At 43.3% G+C, this 17,145-nt stretch overlaps 1 protein-coding gene across 1 annotated transcript; it reads left to right on the top strand.

Moving 5' to 3' along the window:
- The first annotated feature begins 729 nt into the window (after positions 1-729).
- Positions 730-16,317, top strand: SLC24A1 (solute carrier family 24 member 1). The gene is made up of 12 exons (XM_035335597.1): positions 730-806; positions 1,030-1,184; positions 1,652-1,773; positions 2,793-3,859; positions 4,897-4,959; positions 5,499-5,607; positions 11,166-11,252; positions 12,704-12,813; positions 13,485-13,685; positions 14,077-14,166; positions 15,018-15,184; positions 15,965-16,317. Exons 4-12 carry the CDS (start codon positions 2,936-2,938, stop codon positions 16,212-16,214), a joined length of 2,001 nt encoding a protein of 666 aa, XP_035191488.1. The 5' UTR covers positions 730-806; positions 1,030-1,184; positions 1,652-1,773; positions 2,793-2,935; the 3' UTR covers positions 16,215-16,317.
- The last annotated feature ends 828 nt before the right edge of the window (positions 16,318-17,145 follow it).

Consider the following 17,145-nt stretch of genomic DNA (forward strand, 5'->3'; position numbering starts at 1 on the left):
TCAAACTGTAAGGCCACGTGAGGTATTTGAGGTACCAAATTGTGAGGCCTTGGTGCCTGGTTGAGGTTTTTGCAGCTTGGTCTGAGGAAGAAATCAGGCTCCTTGTCTGTGTGGAAGCACACTCGTATCAAAAAAAAAAAAAAAAAAAAAAAAAGTGTGCTGGTCTTGCTGTTTTCTTGCTGGTGTCTGGGGAAGGTCCATGAGCATATGCGAAACCCAACAGGACAGAGAGGCTATCTCTGAGAAAGGGAAAAGCCTGAACTCTGTAAGAGTTTTCCAATAAACATTAATTCTTCCTCACAGAAGTGCATCAGAGGAGAAAATAACCACGGGAAAAGTAATAGCCATAGAAAAGTGGTCAGCAGGAGCCCAGTAAGGCGCCTGATTTCTGATACGCATAAAGTGGCCGACCTGCATCATTCTCACCTACATCTTACACAAATGGGAAGAACAGTATTATCAGTAAAGCTGAAGCAATCTAGTTTAATGCCAGTACTCTGGAAAAGTACTGCAATGCTCAACAAAGACAGCTGTACATCGAGAACAGGTTATGAAAAAGCATCCCAGTTGGCTGAGGGACCTCCTTCTCCCACCTCAGTAAACATGGGAGTAAGGACAAGGGGTGTCGGTGAGCTCGGCTGCAAAGCTTGAGTTTACCACTTCCATTCAGACAACTGTTGGTTTTAAAGTTATCAATTCAGAATTTTGTAGTTCCTCTGTTGAAGTGAGTTGAAGTGACCACTGCACCACACAAAGAAGCAAGGTGATTTACCCCAGCAGTGGGCTGCTCTCTTCTGTAGTTGATGGTAGGTGTCTCAGAGTTGGTGCTTTTATATTGTAGTTTTTAATGGAAATAATCTCCTGCCCTCATACTGACAATAATCTGTAGTAGCAGACAAAGGTATTGGCTTCAGAGATAGACTCAAATCTATACAATACTGTATAATCTTCTTAGGGTTGCAGGTATTAAACTGGATTGGCTATTCCTTCAGTAATATGTCCTTCACAACTGACCCTCTCTTGTATTAGAACTCTGCTAGCAGAGGCATAGTGAAAATGGGATCATTTTCATCTGCCTCTCTCTGCACCAGCATCTCCCAAACAGCTGTTAAATATCAAAGAAGTTTCCAGCACTACATTCAACCATTGGTATTTCTCATCCTTTTGGACAGCATCTTTGTAAGGTAAGCTGTGGAGGTTTGCATGATTGCTTGAGATCTCTTTTGACTGAGACAGTCCAACCAGTGAGAAAGGAGCTGACCAGGAGCTGTCTTGTAAGACACAATATTCTCTGGAAAGGAAGTGCTGAAGTTAAAAAACTAGAGGAAACAAAGGGGCTGATGGTCAAGTATTGCTGAAAGGCTGGAGAGCTTGTAACTGTTCATCCTAGCTTTGGTTATAGTTCTTGCAAAAGGTCTTTCAAGCAGCTTATTCTGGAGAAAAGTAAAGCTGAGCATTTAAATAGGGGGATGTGTTCACATGTCTTCTGTTCCTGTGTGTCTTTCTTTTCACTCTTTTATTTTTATTAGCAAGGGTTATTCTCTGTTAATGTGCAATTTGTGGTAAGTATTGCATTATTCAGTTCTGCCATATGCATGTTCGTGTACTTTTTGCATATCAAAAGCAAAGCTTATACCATCTATTTATCTAGGTACTCCCATGACCCTCTATTACTGTTGCCTTAGTGATCCTCCCAACTATTTAAAAGAAGATAATAATGCCTGTCTTGCAAGAAATTTAGGCTGATTACTTCACTGGGTGTTATGCAAGAGGGTAAGTGTGTGCTAACTTGCATGAAGAGCTTATCTGAGAATGGCTTACAAAACTGTGATTCACATCCAGCTCAAGAATAACATAACATTCCCACTTAGGGGAAAGAGAATCCATGAAGAGTGATATTCTAAGGTAAAGCATCCAAGCAGTGCTGAAGGGTAAATTCTGTCCAGCCCCTAGTAACTGTCTCCATACTGTCACAGATGTAGGCTCTGTCACTCTGGCATTTATCATTTGTATCTCTTTCAAAATGCTGTACAAATAATTATGCAAGATATGCTAATTATCCCCTAATAAGAGGTATGATTACAGTTCTACTTTGCCAGTTCTGTCTTCTACAGAACGGCTTGAAAAGATGTAGTCATAGAAACAAATGGATGCTCAGCACCCCAAGTATTACTAGAACTAAGCCTTCCTTTTGCTTTTCTCAAACTGGGAGTAAAAAGCTCACCATTTGCTTGGTTTGTATTCTGGGGGAGTCAAGGCTGGAGAGCCACAGAGCGGCATAGTTGGGAACTATCAAGCAGTTTTATCCACCTGTTGAGGTTACTTAGGTGTATAACTGGTCTGTTTTGAGGGAGGTTTTAACAGCATGGGTTTGTCTTCAGAGCCTCTTTTCTAGCAGTTTAGAGTACAAGTAGGCTCCTTGACAGAAGCCATATCCTCCCTCCTGCAGAACGCTAGCCTGATTATTAATATTGCAGAATAACTAATGGACTCCAATGAAAACACAAACCTTAGTAGCTCCTGGATGTGAGCATTGAGTGGATCAGAATTCAGCTCAGATTGGACTATCTCGGACAATTCCTGCCTTTATTAAGCTAGACCTATGATTATTAATCAGCATAGCCTCCAGCAGTAAAAAAATAAAAAGGTAGAAACTTGAATTTAGGTCTGACTTTACTTGTTTAGGTCCATTTCTCTTTATTGAAAAATAGAAAAGCACGCACCGAGATGATGTTACCTATATGATAGGAGGTTGCAGTACTTTATTTTTCACACTAGACCTTCTTTTGCAGGATTCTACACTGTGTCATGCAATTTCACTCCTGATGCTTAAGATCAGTTAGCAGCTCCAATGGTGGATATAAGTGCAAGTTGCTGATCAAGAGAAGTCTTCAGTGGCTTCTGGACACAGACCTGATTTCTGAACCTTTAGGAAATGCATTTACCACGGAGAAGGCGGCTACAACAGAACCGAATCTTTTTCTTGCTTGCCGTAGTGTTGCTCCTCTCTGTCTACCAGCTCCAGTTCAGCCCCTCTGCCCTTCCAGCACTGCACACAGCACCCCAATCCAAGGACCCTGTGAAAGTGACCTCCAGGGATGTCTCTAGCAACAAAACTGTCACAACAGGCAATGTCACAGCAGCACCCAAAATAAGGCACTGTGTATATGTGGATCCTGAGCCAACTGTGCCCGTCACTACATCAGTGGGCACAACACCACAGCGAGAAAATGTCAGTGAAAGCTACCCAGATGAAAAGCCAGCATACGAGTCCAAAGGAGAATATCCCCAGGACCTATTCAGTGTGGAAGAACGCAGGCAAGGGTGGGTTGTACTTCACATCTTTGGCATGATGTATGTATTTGTGGCCTTGGCCATAGTGTGTGATGAGTATTTTGTCCCTGCTTTGGGAGTGATCACAGAGAAGTTGCAGATCTCTGAAGATGTGGCTGGAGCCACCTTCATGGCAGCAGGTGGATCAGCACCAGAACTCTTCACCTCCCTCATAGGTGTCTTCATCTCACACAGCAATGTGGGCATCGGTACCATTGTGGGCTCAGCAGTGTTTAATATCCTCTTTGTCATTGGCACCTGTGCCCTCTTCTCAAGGGAGATACTACACCTGACATGGTGGCCTTTATTTAGAGACATCTCATTCTACATTGTAGACTTACTGATGCTCATCCTGTTTTTCCTAGACAGTGTCATTGATTGGTGGGAAAGCCTCCTTTTACTGACTGCCTATGCCACATATGTGTTCACTATGAAACACAACGTGCACCTAGAACAATGGGTGAAGCAGGAGCTGAACAAGAAGCTAAATGCTGTGCAGGCAGCATCAGCAGAGCATATACGGAAGGTTGGTGTCCTTATTGTTCAAAGGGCAAGCTGGAAATAATTCATTCTATCATAAACCACAATGAAAATCTGCATCTCCTTGACAAAGTGCACACTCAAACAGAACAGACTCCCTTGAGTCTGCCTGTACACTTCTCCTCTGTCTATTCCCCCTGCATCTTTGTCCTCTTCACCGGTGCTACTGCCAGCTGTGGAGCAGAGACTGCTATAGATTTCAAACTGTCCTCTGGCGTTGCCGTGGTTTACCCGTCACATGCACACCACTGGCGCTCAAGCGTGTTTTGTCACTTCTGGTCTTGACACTCCCTTCATATAATTAAAGGAATGGAAGGAAGAGGGGTGAGGATAGCTGAAGGTGTGCAGAACAGGGAAAGTGCCTTTCTTTCCTCCTTCTGGTCTGGCTTTTGGCCAGGGTTTGTGGCTGGAAGTCCAGAGAGCTCATGTGTTATATCCCAGTGGGATGCATATGCAAAATCCTGCAGCTATACACATGCATCACTGCGTATCATGGATTATCACACATTGAGCCCAGCCCTTCAGACTCAAGGAAACAAACTCTTGTACTTTAAGTTTACAGAGAATTCACACTAGCATATAGTAGCATGACATGGAGCTGCTGGGGGTAACCCTTGGGGAAAATTAATTACTTATACGGAAGGTAATGCTGATCATGGGAAAAAGACACCCCTTTGCACCTTCAGTCTGCCTCAGCTGGAAACTGAGTCAGGATATAAGTGTTTGGGGATGAAGTCTGGGGCTGTGTGCATCTCCAGGAATCAGAAGGTAGAGGCCATTTGGGCCCATCTCTGGATACCCGCATCCTCACCGAGGAGCTGTAGGCAGAATCCTGCCTCTCTCAGTGGCCACGTGGCTATAAGGGGAGCACATGGCTTTGGCTCTTTCAGTAGCATCCATAGCCATTTGTATTAGCCTTCCCACTTTCTCACAGACACTGGGCTGAAGAGCTATCATTAGATCCTGTAAGAGCAGGTGAAGCAGTAATGGCATTCAATCCTTCCTGTTCTTGTTTGCATGCAGAAAAGCAGTGCAGCAGTTGCAGACGATGGAACAAAGAAGCCAGCAGACGGGAAGAAGCTGCAGGTAGGTCTAGGCAACTTAGCTCAGAAAGGAAGCCATATTTTGAACCCCTCCCCGTGTCAGGTTGTGAATAAAGGTGTCATTTTCAGAATCAAAAAACCTGGACCAAATCCTACTTGATGCAAAGAACCAGCCAGGTTTGGCACAGTATCCTCAGCTTAATTAATTTAGAGAACACCTGACTGAGTCGTGTCCTCAAAGGAATTTTTTAAAAAAAATACAAGACATCTCAGGTTGCCCAGGTGGATTTGACTAGCAGAGTGCTATTAGTTCTACACTTTAAACAGGATAAAACAGGCATAGAGGAATTCAGAGCATAACTTTTCTGACCTGGTTTTGTGGCTGATTTTCCTCCTGGGCTCCCAGAGCAGAGGCTGATAGCATCTGTCCTTCCCCACAGCAAGTACTGAAGGGTTCCTACTGTTCCTAGGGTTGGGAGATCAGCTTCTGCATAAATGCATCCCCTGCACAGAGCAAAACCAAGAGTTAAGATGTTTTGAGGAGGAAACTGCTATTGACTGCTGCGTTGTACCTTTCCGTAGCCTACATCGGCCTTACAGCGAGGCAGCAGCTCAGCCTCCCTGCACAACTCTCAAATGCGCAGCACCATCTTCCAACTCATGATCCACACCCTGGACCCCCTGGCAGGAGGTGAGTGAGTGCTCCTCATCTGAGGGACCTAATCACAGAGCAGTTTAACTTGGGGGCATGTCTTTTGCTGGTGGAAGGCAGCACCACTGAACATAAAACAGTGAAATTAACTGGAGGCTACTACTTTTTGTCTCATCATATTTCCCAGTACACCCCAAGCAGTCATGTCTCTAGAACAGGCACAGCGTATCAACCACCTCTTTAGGAAGACTGTTCCAGTGTTTGACCAAAGGTGAAGAGAAAGGTATCCCTGCCCTTGGAAGGACGGAACCAGATGATCTCTAAGGGCCTTTCTAACCCAAACCATTCTATGATTCTGCCCACAGCACTTTGCAGGCAGTGGGCCAACTGCCCACGGCCCAAGGGCTGATCAGCTCAGGATTAAGAGACACCTTTTAAACTGCCCAGGGTGCAGAGGAACCACATCTCCAGACAGAGTCTTTGTACACAAATCTTAACCATGCTGCCCTGTATCAACTTTAATCCAAACAGAGGGTAGAGGTTCATTTAACACGAAATGCTAAAGAATGTTAAAAAAGGCATGTTTAGGTTTTCTTTCCTAGCTCAGCACATGCCTTGCCCCTCCCCTGCCCTACTTGTTCTAAAGAGATTATCTGCTGTCCATTCAAAGAGAGATTGAAGCTAAGCAGATAAATGTCTCTCGTGTCTATCAGTGAGGTTACAAAAAGGACTCTCCAGATCAAAATTGCAGCAGCATGAACTGACAGAGGGAACAAAGGAGGCTTTATAAGGACAAGACAGAAAAGTTGCCGCTTTGACAGGTTGTAGTGAAGGCACCTATCAAATTACTAATCATTGCCTAGCAAGAGCCAGACTCATCAGGGTTTGCTGTACTGCCCCCCATCCTGCTCCCTGCAAAAGGTGGAGTGAACAGCACAGGGATAAAACCAAAAACTTATGAGAGGACATGCCATTTGATTTAACATCAGAAAGTGCCAGACCTGAGGGACTGCTGCCACTCAGAGACCCTCCAACACCTTAACTTTCCTGCACCTCTACATGCCTTTGTGTGGCCCCAGGCCTGCACACATTTGGCTTTCTGCTTGGGGCTGGTGTCCTCAGCTCGGTGAAACCCTCGGACCTCAGCAGGAGTTGCAGGGACCCAAAAGTGTTAGCCCAGACCAAGGAGAGTGCTACAGCACTGTCCCAGCCAGCTTTTCTTTGAAAAGCCAGGCTTTTCAACGGCTGCAGTACCGTGACTTGTGAAGACTGAATAACTGGGACTAGGGGGTGGTTTAGATCTTCCCTCTGAAAGAAAACTTCCACTCTCCTTTCAGCTAGGCAGGCTTTGAATTACTTTCTCTGTGTGCTTGCAGCCACTAGATGGTAGCGTGACCTTATGTACCTAAGCAACTCTCATCACAACAGCGAGGATGGGCTACAGTCTCTCCAAAAGACTGTTTTTCCTTAAGACTCTGCTATTATAATGCCACCAAGTTAACCTCTGCCCCAGGTGCATGCCTGTTCACTCAACACTGCTGAAACAGAGACAGCTCCTTAGAAAAGGTAATGATAAAGAAAGTTACTGATATTACAGCAGTACAACGCTCAAAATCAAGCTCCCAGTGTCCCAGGCACTGTGTATCTTGGAGGAGACACTCCTTGATCCGGTAAATTCATACCTAAAGAAAAGGTAATCCAGAGAAAAAGAATCATTTCTGAATAAACTGAGCCACCTAAGCGCCTTCAGGATCTTAGCCAAAAAGATGAAGTGACTCCCCCAGGATGATTCTGGAAAGGATTTGGCCCTGCCAAGGTGTTTCACGACTGCAAGCACAGCCTTTGGGTTAATATTACTGCAGCCCTTCGGTACTCTCAGGACAGCTGGGTGCCTGGTTCCCATTGATCACCCATAAAGTTCTTTTCCTTGCAGCACGTACAGAACAGTCTGTACCAGACACATTTCTCTAATTAAGTTCCAGTATAAAAGATGATCCCAAAGCAATCTATCTATCCTCAAGGGTCCTTGTTCCTTCTTGCCAAAGCCTGTAGCGTCAGCACTTAGAGGCTGGGGTAAAGAACACTCTACAAAACAAAAAGGTTGCCAACTATTTCTCAGCAGTTCCTAACTTAACCTACTGCAGGTAGGATCTCCAGGGCTTCCTTCCTTATGCTGCAGTTGCATTTTACTTGGGTAGCACAGAAGCTGTTTCAGGGCAGCAAGAATAAAAAATGGTGTTAAACTGACAGCACTGGGCCTCCAAAACCAACGTCCAGAGGCAGAGGACTTAGAATTAAGTAGAAACACAAACTTTGTTTTACCGTTCCTAATGCAACACCCCTTGTGAAACAGAATTTCTCATTTGATCAATGGATTAAGTTTGGAATGTTTGTCATTTCTTTTTGTATTAGGAAAGGATCATTATTTAAATCCTTTTCTCTCCCTACAGAAGATCAGGTGCTTTGCATTAGAAGTTTTAACATTTACATTGCATTCTGAACTATATTTTTGACAGTTTATATTTGAAAAGTGCCACTTTTAAAATTAGTAATTTCTAGCCACTTTGGTCTTTTCCTTACTTTCTCTGAAAGTGTGCAGAAGCAGAGCTTGAGTTCTTTTCAAGATCTCCTGGCTAGACACCAGAGGGAACTGTTGAGGAACAAAAGGGAACAAGGATTTTGGAAACATGGAGGGACTCTGATTTCTGAACCTCCAGCCGTACTATCAGATTATTCTTTACACACTACAGTCAAACAGAGATGATGACAGAAACCTGCTTTTACTTTTGAATGAAGGCAAAGGATTCAACAATGTTGTTAGAGCTGCCTAACTCTCAGTATGTCCCACTTAAAGAGCTAATAGTTTTGGAAATTAGACTAGAATAAAGCAGCAGGCAGTGTTGCAGGCCAGAGTTGAGCTCAGAAACTGAAGGCAGCTACAGTTTTTCCTTGCTTCTTTAGCATTAAATCACTTGTTTTAAGAGGGAGAAACATGATACAAAGGGCCAAAAAGAATCATGAGATTAAAAATATTGTTTTACTTGCACGTTTAGGACAGCAGAATCCCCCAGATTCATGCCAAATTTTAAAGAAAAAATCCTCCCCACTAACCACAGTGTAAGTTAGTTCTGTTGGATTAAGTATTAGAGCCAAAGAATTAAATACAAGAACCAAATTCAAAGAAGAATCCCAGCTACAACCCCAAGGGCAGGCTGGGTGCTGCCAATCCATAGGGCAGAAACCGGCCTGGAGGCCATCTCAGGGCTCATGGACGTAGGCATGCCTTGTATGACAGGCTCTTGGACCAGGTGACAGAGTTACCAGCAGAGCAAACGCTTAAAAAGCAGCACCAAAAGACGTCTGGAGACCCACCAGTGCAGCAGCAGCTGAGTGGACTTTGGAGCACACAGCATGAATCTGATGGAGCCTGAAGAAAGATCCCCCTATACACCAGCTCCTGGAAGCTGATAGCACCCAGACAGCGCCTCCCCGGTGAGGAAATCACGCCCAGGGACTGCCCTGGCCCTTGAGAGGGCAGCCTGGCACACACCACAGCACCATGAATGCTGGCAGTGCCCTCAAGAGTGCTTGGCCATGACAGGACCTGTGGCTGCACCAGCGGGCTGAGGTCCCTGGCTGCTGAAACAGCAAGCACGCTGCCTGCTCGGCAGAGCTGGGCTAATCCGCAGCGCTAGCAGGGGCTGAGCTGACAGATATCCTTCCTCCCCATGCTGACCTGCAGATCTGGCCAGCTTATAGCCAACTCTTCCTCCAATCTCAGTACACCCTGCACAGAAAGTGTGTCAGAGGAATTAACACCTTTTTAAATGAGGCTGATCTCACACGAACTGGATAGTGCCCTGGACTTAAGCTGTTTATCCTGACAGAGGAATGCTTTCACAGGCTCTGCTCAGGTCGGTGCTCACAGCCTGCGGCCCAGGTGAGGGCAGGGAGCCAGAAGCTTGAATTTATGTAATCGCTTTCAGGCTGGGCCTGACCGCCCTGACCCTGCTGACAGAAGCTGTTGTGACAGCTTCTGGGAGAAGCTGAACAGAGAAGGTGTTTTCCAGTGGTTAGAGGAGACTGGGAGCAGAAGGTCACCTCTTCGTTGCCTCTCATAGCTTGTGCTTAGCAACAGCTGAGAGTGGGAATGAAGCAAAACACTTCGTATTCCCTCTGTTATGTTTTAACAGAGGATGGAAGCGGAGAGCTGGGCTCCTTGGTCCCAGCCAGCCTTTCAAAGGAGCTCAGTCATTCACCTCTCTCCAGCCATTCCAATTTCTGTTGGAAATCCAAGCTGGTGAAAAGTGTTTCTGTCAGGGACTCACACCAGAATAGCACCCATCCCTAGAGGCCTCAATGTCAGTTACAGTTACTGGACACATTTCCAAAATCCACTGGTTTTCATGAGGTTCAACTCAGAACCGTAGATCTTCCTGCATGGCTTGGACCTGCTACTTCTATTAACTCAGTATCATGGTGATGAATAAAATGACAGGGCCATGCCCTTGAGGTAAGTGACAACACCACATTCTGGTCGCACGGTCAACAGTACAGTAGATTAACTCAGCGTGATAAAACTTTCAGAGGAAATTAATTTGCAGACCCCCCACAAGCCAGGCATAACTTCTTGTGCCTATCCGTGTACAAACTCTGTGACCCTCAGCTTAGTCACAGGGTTAGGCAGCTCAGCAGAGGATCAAACTTAGAGCAAAGTGAGGCTTTTCTCTGAGCTGGTGACTTGCTCATTTTCAATGAGAGTAGGAATTAAGACATTTGAATGCAACATCTAACTATGGAAAAAGACAGCTTCAGAGTTTTCTGTAAAACAGTAATAAAGCAGCTCAGCTGAGCAGAGCATTCTTTTTAATAGAAAAAGTCCTCAGCAGTTCCAGAAACACAGGACTGGACACTGCTCTGGTGAAAATGATCTCTTGGGTAGTCAGTCCTCTGCAGGACAGCCTGGGCCATGTTGAAACTGGATACCAGGATCTCAGGTTCAAGTTCCAAGTGTCTCTCTGACAGGGGAGACGTTCGCATAAACTTTGAAATAGCATTTTTCCAAATAACTGGAACATAAAAGAATTTTCTTTTCCCTTACCATCGGGTTGCCAGGCTGCAAGCAGCACAGTAAAGCCTCTTCAACAGCCACATGGCAGAAGGAAGGTGTCATTTTTAGCCTGTACATAATCTAGGCTGAACAAAGTCATCAGCCCTTTGGGAACAACATTATATTGCATTGAAACTCCTCCTGCTCCCCCTGCATTTGCTCTCTGAGAAGTGCAGATATCCCCTGTATTACTGAACTCAAAAGAATTTCATCTTCCCTCTAGATCCTCTTTTGAGTGTATTAGTTACATATCAAATCTCTGGCATAATTACTGTAGTACTAAGCATTTAAATAAAACAGTTACAATCAACTAGCAGCAGCCAAAACCTTAGGGGCACAGCTAGAATGAAAACTCAAATTCAATGTTGACTGCAAAACAGCTTTGAGGAACAAGGCAAGAATAAGGGTATGGTGGTGGTGGGGAGGCAGGTAAAGAGGGACTTGCATAGTTGTCAGCTGCTGACAAATCCGTCTTTCTTGTTCACAGCAAAATTTAAAGATAGGGTTGACATCCTGAGCAACATAGCCAAGGCCAAGGTAGAGACTCTGGCTGGGCAAGGATCAAAATCAGAAGGTGAGTGCAAGAAAGGTCAGTGCTGCTTACCTTGTTGCACTGTAATCCCACATATTCCCAGAGCTCAACACCCAAGGGCTGGCAAAGAAACTCTACGGTATGACAGATTTTATTACTGATCACAGGTGGCTGCTGTAATAATGCAGCAGAAATCAATTGATGTACACTAACAGTGGACAATAAAAGCCATCCCCAGAGGAGTGGCTAGGGAGGTAGGATCCAAACAGAAAATGCTGTGAGGATGCTGTGGAAACTGCAACCAGAAGGGTAGAAGAGGGGAAATCAGACAATTGCAGGCAGCATTTGGGTGTGCTGCTGATTTTTGGTAGACCCCGCAAATGAGGTGTTCTTTAAAACAAAGTACTTTCATTTTAGCCTGCAAATATGGCACGCTTGCAGAAAAGCACAAAATACTCTTCCACAGAGAAAAGCCATGCTGACTTTGCCTAAGGCAGTTCTAAGGGTCTGTGCATCCTGACTTCAGATAGTTCTTGCTTTTTCTATTTCACTACTGATGCAGAAGCTTTCTGAGCTGATTAGGCAAGAGCTGGCCTATGCTACAATATGGATCCGCACTGGTAGCAAGGCTGGGTATGTAGAAAAATAAGCAAAAATTTTTTGTGCAAGGTCCACCTCCAGAAGCTCACTGCTGCAATGCCAGAGTCACCTGTGGACCTAACAACACTGGGCATCATGCCATGTGAACAAGAACAAACAAGAAAAGAAACAAAACAATTAAATTCTTGGTGCAAGTTATCAGCACCACATCAACTCCATTGGAGCACACGAGTCAGAGTCGGGCCCTCCTCCTCACCTCTGCTGCGTGTGATCCACATTTCTGCGCTGCTCTTTGTGGTTTCTGCATTCCTCTTGGCTTTGCAGGTCAAGAAAGGAACAGCACAGAGGATGTTGCATTTATTTCCTTGTGTGTCAGCACTTTTCTATTGGTATTTGAATATGTACGAAATGATCAGGGACTGAAGTCTGATAGCACATAACAGCCATTTCTCAGAAGCATCAGAGAGCATCAGTTCCCCAGAGAATGCCATGCTCTAATAGAGAAAAGGGGAAACAAAGCTTTACATTTTTCTGGCTTGTAAGGATGGCTCTGATAAAGTTTTAGAATCCAGACTGAAACCAATAAACGCTGTTCAGACGGAGATCAGATAATTAGCATTTCCTTGTTGTTATACATGCACCTTGTGCAGCAGTTTCAGAGCACTGTGTTGATGCTCCTATGATTTTCTGTACCAGGTTGGCCAGATTCTGCCCTGCTTTTACAAATGTCAATTCACAGTAGACAGAGAAAACAGAAAGCGTAAGCCACCAGACTAGGCTGAACATGAAATACCACACATTTTTGTAGTAAACACAAGCCCACCTGCTAACACAGGAGGTGACCACCTGATCCTACCATGACTGAAAATGTTACTCCTCCTTATCACCTTTAGCAGAAGAGGACAAGCAGGCACAGTTACCGAAGACTGTTCAGGTGACTCCTGCCAGCGACTCTGAACCGAGCAAAGACAAACAGAAGGCAGACGCACCGCAGGATGGGCAGGTATTTTGAGAAGGATCATAAGCAATAAGAGCTCAGTCCAGACCAAGCTTTACGTAGGCATTTTCCTTCCTCTCTCTCTTTAGAGTTTTTGGGATACAAACCGATGCATTTCCCATAATTAGCAACTATAAATAGACTGCAGTGATGAGGTATAGCAAGTAGTTGGTTTATACATTTAGGCTTAGGACCAAAGACAAATCAGGTCTAAAACATGACACCAACTGCTCCTATACAGCATTTTCTCCTCAGTTGACTCCTCTGAGGTCAGAGGGCTACTCAAGATAAGGCAAGATCAGTAACTGCCTGTATTGTGTACATCAGCATGTTTTGTTTCCCTAATCCTGCCTTTCAATTGAGGAAATTGGGCTGTTCTGATGAGGAAAGGTTTTCAAAGACAGACAGTAAATGTTCCACTTGTGCCAGAATCCTGCCTCATTCTAGCTGATTTACACAAAATAGTTAACATAATCACAAGTCCTTGTCAGAGGCAACTCCTCCAAGATGGGCTATCCCTGGATATTGTCCCACAATAACAGGACGTGGGCTGTGGTTGCCCTCAGCCACATTACAAACGTGATCTCTGCCATAGCAAGGCTATGGTGGATAAATGCTGCATAGCTCCTTGGTAGCGTGAAAGCATATTGGCTTTTTTTTTCCCCCCCAACCTACAGCCCTCTTCAGACAGCGATAACTCAGAAGACAGCAGCTCTGAGAGCGAGGATGACAGTGATGACGACAGCACAGACGATGAAGAAAACGATGAGCCATTATCTCTTGAATGGCCAGAAACTAGGAAAAAACAAGCAATTTACCTTTTCCTCTTTCCCATTGTCTTCCCTCTCTGGAGCACTATGCCTGATGTTAGAAACCCGGTAAGAATCTATCATGCTTCTGCTGCTGGATTCATTAACCAAACTACAGATTTCCTCTCAGCAAGAGCCCTCAGTTCTATTTTTCTGTCAAGAGTCTTTGTATACTTGAATTGCTGCTAATGCTACAGAGAGTGGGACAGGAGCCCCGGATACAGCACAGCATAGTTCCAGATACTTAATTTAATAACCCACAAGTGACTAGCAACTATCAGTCATCTAATCAAGTTGACAGAAAAAAAAAAGTCAAAAACAACCAATAAATACAGAGACCAGGGTCCACATTAAAACATTTGATTGCAGTGAAGTACTTCAGGTGATTAATTTTAATTGAGGATTGTTAACTTTTCTGAAACTTCTCTGTGTTTTTCTTTTCAAACTTGTTTTTTAACAGGATTCAAAGAAATTCTTTGTCATCACGTTTTTTGGATCCATCATCTGGATTGCAGTATTCTCTTACCTTATGGTGTGGTGGGCTCATCAGGTGAGGGGTTTATTTTCTGTCTGCAAACAAGACCATTTCAAAACAAGTAGATGAAAAGATAAGGAACTGTGCGTCTCTGTGGCATTTTATCTGATGAATTAGGGCTGCAGTCATCCATTAAAACAGTAGAAAATTTGTCAAAATCCAAAAGGGAATTTTCAATTTCATTCTTTTTGATTTGACAGAGTTCTTTTTCAAGAGCTTCCAAGGGAATCTGTGCATCAGTGAAAGGAAAAGTGCCAACAAGATTTATCTTAATACTTGCTTTTCACTGATGAATGCATTTGTGCAGAACGAAATTATCCCTTACTTAATTAAAATTCTAGGGTAATACAGGTTCTGATTCTGAAGGCTCTTAAGTTATCTCAGCTCCCATTCACCCGTTGTTCTGGAAAACAGATTTTTATATCTTGTAGATTCAATTTGTATTAAGTGATCTATTGCACATTCAAAGCATAGTTGATCAACCCATAAATCCAAAGACCATCATTTCCCAAAGCCCTTGAATCATACATTACCAACGTTAAATTTGGAGTAGGAAAGGTAGAATACATCCAGAAGAAACAAACTTAGGACAGGGGATCACGCTGCACTGTAACTAACTTTAACTCCCTTGGTCTTGGCAACAGTGTGATCAGATGATCACTGTGATCTATAGCATAGAGTAAAATGGAGATCAACACACATTATAAAATGTAACTTTTCATCCTATGAACCAGAAAAATGCTACCATACTTAAGGGAATGAGAAGTATATTAACTCAAGCATGGCACAAAACCTAGAAGGCCAAACAGAGCAATTAAATTCTGCCTTCCAAAACTAACAGCCATACTCTGTTACTGTCCCATTAGGTTGGTGAAACAATTGGAATATCGGAGGAAATTATGGGGTTAACCATACTGGCAGCAGGAACATCAATCCCTGACCTTATCACCAGTGTCATTGTCGCACGGAAAGGCTTAGGTGACATGGCTGTTTCCAGCTCTGTAGGCAGCAATATCTTCGATATCACTGTTGGGTGAGTATTAGTTCAGTGCTAAAATATGCCTTTTTTTTTTTTTTTTTTTTTTCCAAAATACAAAATATGCTGTTTTTATTCCCAGCAAGGTTTTAGTTAATTTTGTTTTATGCACAGCTAAATGAAGTGCAGCTGGACAGTGTCACGTATTCATTTTTACTTTTTGAAAACCTAATGAAGCCAGGAAAGACAGGTTTTTGTACCTTACTGCAGAGTGAATATTAAATTTGCAGATAGTTTAGGCCATTGTTCTACAGCTTAAAATAACATTATGTGGCTTGAAATGGCACTACCATTCTCACCAAACTCTGAATCAAAAAATTACTGATCTTTCAGGACAAAATACAACTAATCTTTGGCTAATGTCAAAGATTTACAGGCAGGATACTCATCCAGTCACTCAGAGGCACTCAGATTTTATGCAATCAGGGCTCAGTATCTGTGCCTCTTTCATCAATAAAGCATCAAGACTGGATCTGTGCCTGTATCTTTCATCAATAACGCATCAGGACTTACTCTTTCATGAGAGCATGCAGAGACACTTAGTTCACAGTTATTATTTTAAAAACCCTTTTAGATTCTTGGATTGCATTATGATAGTGCATGTATTAGCCAAATGCAATTTTTCCACGCCAACATCATCAGATTCATGCTGAGTTATACTGAATGCAGTCATGCATTGTTTTTCCCCTGTAAGACTTTAGAAAAATTGCTTATTTATAATGCAGAAAACAATCCATCTTCAAACATTCATTTCAATTATTTTTCCTTTACTTGCAGTTTGCCAGTTCCTTGGTTTCTTTATTCAGTCTTCAACGGATTCAGTCCAGTTGCAGTTAGTAGCAATGGTTTGTTTTGTGCAATTGTTCTCCTTTTTCTGATGCTCCTATTTGTGATCATCTCAATCGCTGCGTGTAGGTGGAAAATGAACAAAATACTTGGGCTCACTATGTTTGCTCTTTACTTCGTGTTTTTAATCATCAGCGTGATGTTAGAAGACAGGATAATATCCTGCCCAGTATCCGTATGACATCTGGACGCTCCAATATGTGTGTAAGCATACATCTAAAAATCAAAAGGGGTTCAAGGTAGCTGTTGTTCTACTGAATCAAAGCAACCTGAATTATAACAAATGTACTGAGATTAAAATACCTTTAACATACTAAAAAAATCTCGAGTGGTCTGCCTCTACTGTTTTTCTTTAGGATAAGAAAAAGACCAGATAATAAAATGACCTGTACCAAATAACGTACATGTTTGGGCACTCCTGTAAAGGCTGGTATGATATCGATGCATCAGGTTTTCAGTGTGGCTGATCCCCCTAAGCTAATGGAACTGATTTTCAGCATAGAATGTTTACTCATTAAAATGGTATTTTCAGAATCACACTCCATTTTATCTAATAAACTGCTTAAACTCAAAATCAATGATCTTTACTTAATGGGAAGAGAAACAGACCTTTATGGCTTGCCCTTACAGAACTATACTGCTCAGAAGCCCTGCGTAGACACACTTTCTCCATCTCAGAAATGAACTCCCTCAAATTGCATGAAAGCAACGAACACACCAGTTCCAGAGGTTTGTGTTGTAGCTAGTTTGCCATGACTTCCCTACATGGAGGCAGTTTTCATCCTTTTAAGTGAAAGCCACTATGAAGCATCTATAATCAATATTCGTGTCATATGTCCAAGAAACTCTACACAGAACATGCGAAGCACATCTGAAGAGATCCTTCTTGCTGGCCTCCTAAGGCTAGTGGAACCGTAACACTAAGGTTTTCAAGGAAAAAGCAAAACAGTAAGAGTTATTTCTGCATGCAGAAGAACACAGGATTTGAGAGTTGCACAGCAATCACGGAAGCTATCCATATGGCTTCTTTTAAACTGTGATCAGATGCAATACAATCCCTAAAACTCATGGTGAGTGCTACCAACACAAGTGTGGTATTATATGAACTTATA

The sequence above is a fragment of the Oxyura jamaicensis genome, chromosome 10 (assembly GCF_011077185.1).
Source record: "Oxyura jamaicensis isolate SHBP4307 breed ruddy duck chromosome 10, BPBGC_Ojam_1.0, whole genome shotgun sequence".
In the NCBI taxonomy this organism is placed as follows: domain Eukaryota; kingdom Metazoa; phylum Chordata; class Aves; order Anseriformes; family Anatidae; genus Oxyura; species Oxyura jamaicensis.

Bases quoted from the DNA above. Each gene is read 5' to 3' on its own strand.
- SLC24A1 (XM_035335597.1), top strand. From the start codon at position 2,936: ATGCATTTACCACGGAGAAGGCGGCTACAACAGAACCGAATCTTTTTC. The intron at 11,253-12,703 runs GTGAGTGCAAGA...TATCACCTTTAG, and splicing joins GCAAGGATCAAAATCAGAAG to CAGAAGAGGACAAGCAGGCA. The intron at 15,185-15,964 runs GTGAGTATTAGT...CTTTACTTGCAG, and splicing joins ATCTTCGATATCACTGTTGG to TTTGCCAGTTCCTTGGTTTC.